The 6,000-nt window shown below is 51.8% G+C and overlaps 1 protein-coding gene across 4 annotated transcripts in view; it reads right to left on the bottom strand.

The window, feature by feature from the left end:
* SLC4A4 (solute carrier family 4 member 4) overlaps positions 1-3,320 on the bottom strand; it is a 204,226-nt gene extending 200,906 nt beyond the window's left edge. The window contains exon 1 of one of the 4 annotated variants that reach the window (XM_077933740.1): positions 2,623-3,320. In XM_077933740.1, coding sequence (XP_077789866.1) covers positions 2,623-2,654 — 32 coding nt within the window. In that variant the 5' untranslated portion in view covers positions 2,655-3,320. The remainder of the gene's footprint in view (positions 1-2,622) is intronic. The other 3 variants (XM_077933741.1, XM_077933742.1, XM_077933744.1) reach the window with 3 other exon arrangements.
* Between the last annotated feature and the right edge of the window lie 2,680 nt (positions 3,321-6,000).

The raw sequence follows: 6,000 nt of genomic DNA on the forward strand, positions 1-6,000 counted from the left end.
TCCAACTTGCCATTGATCTCCCCAAACCATAGTCAAGTCAAAACCATGGGTTACGCACAGTTGTGTGTTCTGAATCATGCAATGCGGACCCAGCTACAACCTTGGTGGGAAGGTTGTTTAGCCTTCCCCCCACCCCTTAAGCCATTTCTGTGCAAACTCCATAAGTGGATTTTCCCCTACAAATGAAAAAGACCCAGGCCCTCAACTTTCTTCCCGCGCCATGGAAAAAAGCAGCTGGGAGAAGTGATTTTGAAGGAGTAAATGGCAGGAGGGAAAATATTTAAATGGCTGCTCCTGCCTGCTACTGTCCCATTCAAGACAGCAGTCTCCAGAGTCTGCTTTTCATGTTTGTTTGTTTTTTAAACAAAAAAATTGCACAGGCAAAGCGACACACAACTCTTTGAAACATGTAACTTGGTCCTCAACTTTCAGTCCCTGGTCTACCTGGGCTTATAAACTGAATGCTTTCAACCCCAAAACCTCATCTCCAAATATTCCCTTGGCTTATTAATAATATCTGTGCTCCCCGACCTCCACAACTTGCTAGTTTAGATTTTTAATTCTGTGGCGGAAAAGGACTTCCATTTTGCTTATGAGACAGTAAGCGATGGGGCTATAAAATAAATATGCCCCATTCCTTCGCTGCCCCAAAGGCCTCTGCTCCATCCCAGCTGTGCTCAGATTCCAACACTCCCTTTGCAGTCCCTCTGACCTGACCCCTACTATTTCCCACATCTAGTGTTCCTGTATCACAAGAGACCTCTATCAAAAACACACTCCATCTGCTGGCCACCTGAAGCAGAAAAAAACTCTAATCCTCCCACAGATCCCCATTGGTTGCCTTGATATAAACCTCAATGCTACTCTATCACTCTCTTCCACTATGCAAATTATATCTCCCAGCTTCCTTCCCACAACAGCGAGAAATAATTCCCTTTCCCTGTCTCAGCCAATCCTGATTGTCTAGCTCACCCTAAACATATCCCTCTGGGCAAACTATCCTTGCATATCCAGCAACTCACTCACTCTCTCTTGCCTCCAAGCAAGCAGCCCTTGAAACCCAAACTCCAGTATTGCTTTCCAAACTACTTCGCTTGCCAATCTTTCCCCACCAGCCCACACCCCCAAACGCCTAGCCTCTCTTTGGTAACCCTACATCTTATATCCCCAACCCTGCTGCTCTCTTTGGACAACCAGTGCTGACATTCTCCCTGATCCTTTTCACCTCTCTGCCAAATTGCCTTGCAGTCCATCCATCAGACCTTTATGCAGTCCCTAAACAACTCCTGAGATTCTCTGCATTCCCACTACTTTCCCCAGACCTCTCAAATATTGCCCTTTCTCCTCTTCTTCCTGCAACCCCCAAAATTCCCTGGGTCAGGTTTGGCTCCCTGCAGAGTTTCATTTTAGCCAGAACTCACCAAACCTTAGCTATGTGCATACATGGCTTCCCATGCCCAGGTTCAGCCTCACAAGAGAGTTCGTCGGAGCATGTGCAAAGTGCTTGCCTTTCTCAACTAAGTAACCATGATCACACCTGATTGTAAGCAAGAAGAGCGGGTCAATATGCGCAACTTTCGGGCAAGTCTGAACACACAACACCCCTTCCATAACCGTATGTCAGAACTTAAACCATCGCCCCCTCCTGCCCAAACAAGAACCCCCCCCCCACCTCTAAATCCTGCACTTTTAATCACCTACCCCCATTGCGGTCACTTCCCAATATATGGAAGTTAGATGTGACATGGGGGGGGCACTTTGCACATGCTCTGCAGCATACATTTTTACAGTCCTTCCTATGTTCCCATTTCCACCACCACCAATATCATTCTACCCTCACACACACACAAAAATTGTCTGCGGTCTTATCCCCACTTTGTGCCTGTCAATTATTTAAACCTTGTCAGCAGACCCGAGCAAAAAGCTTTGCTTTATTTTAATCCAGGCTATAAATAAATAAATAAGCACAAGGAAATATTTTTTAAAAATACTTTTCTTCTCCAAGTCTAGCAAACTGGGAAGAAGTCCTGTCCGAAAAAAGTACTTTTTTCTGGGGGGGTCTCAAGAGTATGCAGTACCGGCACCTTCTCCCCCCCCCCAAAAAAAAAAATTGTTAAAAGTGTGGCACTTACTACAACAACTTCATGGTGTCTAGCAGCACCTTAAGAGGAAAAAAGCACTACCCCAAACTATTTTCATGTAGTCCTTAGAATGGATTTGGGGGAACCAGCTTCCAATCTCGCCTCCCTTCCATCCACGAATCTCGCTCCCAGCCTTAGCCTACCTGGCGGGGCGGTTGTGAGAACGCAAGAAGAAAAGCGTCAGGTGGGAGCAGGTGCAGTGGCGTAGCGTGGGGGGTGCAGGGGGGCCGGCGGCACCAGGCGCAACATCTGGGGTTAGGGCAAATCCACAGGTTAGGGGGCGCAAATCCACGGGTTAGGGGGCGCAAATCCACGGGGTAGGGGGCGCAAATTACTTGCCTTGCCCCGGGTGCTGACAACCCACGCTACGCCACTGAGCAGGTGAGCTGTTTGCGGGAAGGAAAGCGATCGGGAACGCGAGGAGAACTCCTTCGCCGGCCGCCCCCGCGACCCGCCCTCCTTGGCCCACCCCCTTCCTTACCTCCGGGGGTCTCCTTTGCGTCTCTCCTCCATCGCGGCGGCCGGTCGGGGCTGCCGGAGCAGCAGCAGCAGAAGAAGAAGCCTTCGGGGCGAGCCGGGAGCTGCGCGCGCCCCGCGTCCTCCTCCTCCTCCTCCTCCGGAGTCCTTCCCTCCTCACACGCCGGAGAGCGGCGAGCGGCTTCGGCGCAGCCCCAGTAGCTCCGGCAGCGCCACCCAGCGCAGCCCGGCGGCGGGCGGAGGGCGAGAGAAGGGAAGGGAGGGAAAGAAAGACAGACAAAGTCGCCTCAACTTGTCAGTCCGTGGGTCCGTCCCCTCCAGGAAGGAGAAAGGCAGCGCGTGGGTCTCGGCTCCCTGGAAGGCGGGCGCGCCGTGCCCCCTGCCCGCTCGCCTCGCCTCACGTCAGGGGGCGAGCCAGCGAGGCAGCCCCTCAGAAGAAGCGCTCCTCCGAGGCGGCGGGAAGAAGCGAGCGCGCGGGAGAGAGGCGGAGGCGACGGGGAGAGAGAGGAGACCCGGCAGCCTCCAAGCGCTGGGAGCTTCCTCGCTTCGCCCGTCCAAGATTTAAAGCCGTGACTCGGTCGCCTGGGCGCCGCCTCCCTCTCTCTCTCCCGCCCGTCCCCACCTCCTTCTCTCTCCTCCTCCTCCTCCAGCCGGATCCCATTCCCTTGCCAGCCCTGGTGCGCTCTCGCCGCCGGGAAGCGTCACGGGGGCCCCGGCCAGCCGGAGGAGGAGGAGCCACGCCGCCTCGGCTCGGGAGAGCTAACCTCCGGCCGCCTTAGAGCTCCCCCCTCAAAGGGGGGGGGGAGCTCCCAGGAGGATTTTGCCGTGGTTTTTCCCCACCTTGGGAATTGGAGTCCCTCTGGGGCGACGGGCGAGGGGTCGCGCTGGAAGGCAGGCCGGTTGGGGCCGTGGAGGAATTTGCAGCTTTTTTCCCTTAGGGGGTTGGTCTAGATGACCCCGGGGGTCCCTTCCAACTCTGCAATTCTAGGATTCTGTTATTCTTCCATTTGCAGAACGGGCGAAGCTTTGCAGGAAAAATCCGAAGCCAGCATGGTCAAGCGTTGCAAACGGACTGGAGTAAATTTCTACGACCTCTAAAAGATTATTGCAAGCAATTAACAGCGCTAGCAGTAAATTTATATGATATTTAAAAGATTATTGCAAGCAATGAACATGGCTAGCAGGGTGATCTGAAGACTTGAAAGGAGAAGTTTTCTACCTTTCTACGTTTATTTAAATTTTGAGTTGTTTTGTATTGAGTGTAATTGGAATTGGAAAACGTATAAAATGCAATGATCTAAAGGTTAATTTTGAGGGGGGGGGGGGTCGATAGGCTCTAAAGAGCCAGGGAGGTAAAGTGGATAATAGTGATGTGAATGTATATTATTAAATGGAATATATATATATTTGTTGTTTAGTCGTTTAGTTGTGTCCGACTCTTCGTGACCCCATGGACCAGAGCACGCCAGGCACCTCTGTCCTCCACTACCTCCCGCAGTTTGGTCAAACTCATGCTGGTAACCTCGAAAACACTATCCAGCCATCTCGTCCTCTGTCTCCCCCTTCTCCTTGTGCCCTCCATCTTTCCCAGCATCAGACAAAAGGGTTTTCCCTTTTGGAGGCGCTTCGCAAAACGAATTTCCCTATGGGCTTGCTTCGCAAGACGAAAGCCCATAGGGAAATCTCCGGGACAGCGGGGAAGCGCAGCGCGTCTTCCCCACTGTCCTCGGACCTCCTCCCGCCGCCTGGCATCGGAACGAAGCTCCGATGCCGGGCGGCGGGGCAGGAACGCCTTCTCCCGCCGCCCGGCTTCGGATGGCTTTCCTGAAGACTTGGGGTGGGAGGAGGGTTTTCCTTCCCACCGCCAACATTCAGAATGCTGTTCTGAATGTTGGCGGTGGGGAGGAAAAACCCTCCTCCCACGCAAGCCCCGGGAACAGAGGGAAAGCGCTGCGCGCCTTCCCCTCTGTTCCCGTACCTGTCCTGAAGGCTTGCGGTGGGGAGAAAAGCCCTTCTCCCCACCGCCAGCCTGGCAAGCGGTTTCCCTAGGAACACATTAATTGATTTTCAATGCATTCCTATGGGAAACCGTGCTTCGCAAGACGAAAAACTCGCAAGAAGAAAAAACTTGCGGAACGAATTAATTTCGTCTTGCGAGGCACCACTGTATATTATTAAATGGAAAATAAATAAATAAATAAATTATATATATATTTATAAATATTATTATTCCATTTTTCTCTCTCTCACAAATGCACACACTTTTAGCCTGGGCAGGTGCTTCTTATTATTGTTGTTTGGCAGGTGCTTCCTATTACAGCTCAGTTGGCAGAGCATGAGACTCTTAATCTTAGGGTTGTGTTTTCGAGCCCCACGTTGGGCGAAAGATTCCTGCACTACAAGGGGGTTGGACTAGATGACCCTCACGGTCCCTTCCAACTCCAGGGATTTATGAATGCTTATTATTGTTCCAGGGACGCGGGTGGCACTGTGGTTTAAACCACAGAGCCTGGGGCTTGCCGATCAGAAGGTTGGTTTGCATCTCTGCGACGGGGTGAGCTCTCGTTGCTTGGTCCCTGCTCCTGCCAACCTAGCAGTTCGAAAGCACGTCAAAGTGCAAGTAGATAAATACCGTATTTTTTGCTCTATAAGACTCACTTTTTCCCTCCTAAAACATAAGGGGAAATGTGTGTGCGTCTTATGGAGCGAATGCAGGCTGCGCAGCTATCCCAGAAGCCAGAACAGCAAGAGGAATTGCTGCTTTCACTGCATAGCGATCCCTCTTGCTGTTCTGGCTTCTGAGATTCAGATTTTTTTTTCTTGTTTTCCTCCTCCAAAAACTAGGTGTGTCTTGTGGTCTGGTGCGTCTTATAGAGCGAAAAATACGGTAGGTAACGCTCCGGCGGGAAGGTAAACAGCGCCGTGTGCCACTCTGGTTCACCAGAAGCGGCTTAGTCTTGCTGGCCACATGACCTGGAAGCTGTATGCTGGCTCCCTCGGCCAATAAAGCGAGATGAGCGCCGCAACCCCAGAGTCGGTCACGACTGGACCTAATGGTCAGGGGCCCCTTTACCTTTACCTTTATGAAAAACAGCCCAATGGCACATTGAAAAACCAAACCCATTCATTGTGGCATGAACATTGTGCCATAACGGGGTAGATTCTGGCCCAAAAAAGGTTCCATCATAGTAAATATCACTTTTAAGGAGCCGCCACGTTCCGGGGGGCGGTGGGGGGTGTGGAGAAGAACATGGCTGCCTCCTTGGAATTTATTCAGCATTAACTGAAGAGCCACTTTTGTGCGTAGTACAGGGATTTCCCTCTTCCTCTTTCCTACCCTACTGGTTGCCTCATGTAATCTAAAGGAAGTGCTTCAGGGCTA

The sequence above is a fragment of the Podarcis muralis genome, chromosome 9 (assembly GCF_964188315.1).
Source record: "Podarcis muralis chromosome 9, rPodMur119.hap1.1, whole genome shotgun sequence".
In the NCBI taxonomy this organism is placed as follows: Eukaryota; Metazoa; Chordata; class Lepidosauria; order Squamata; family Lacertidae; genus Podarcis; species Podarcis muralis.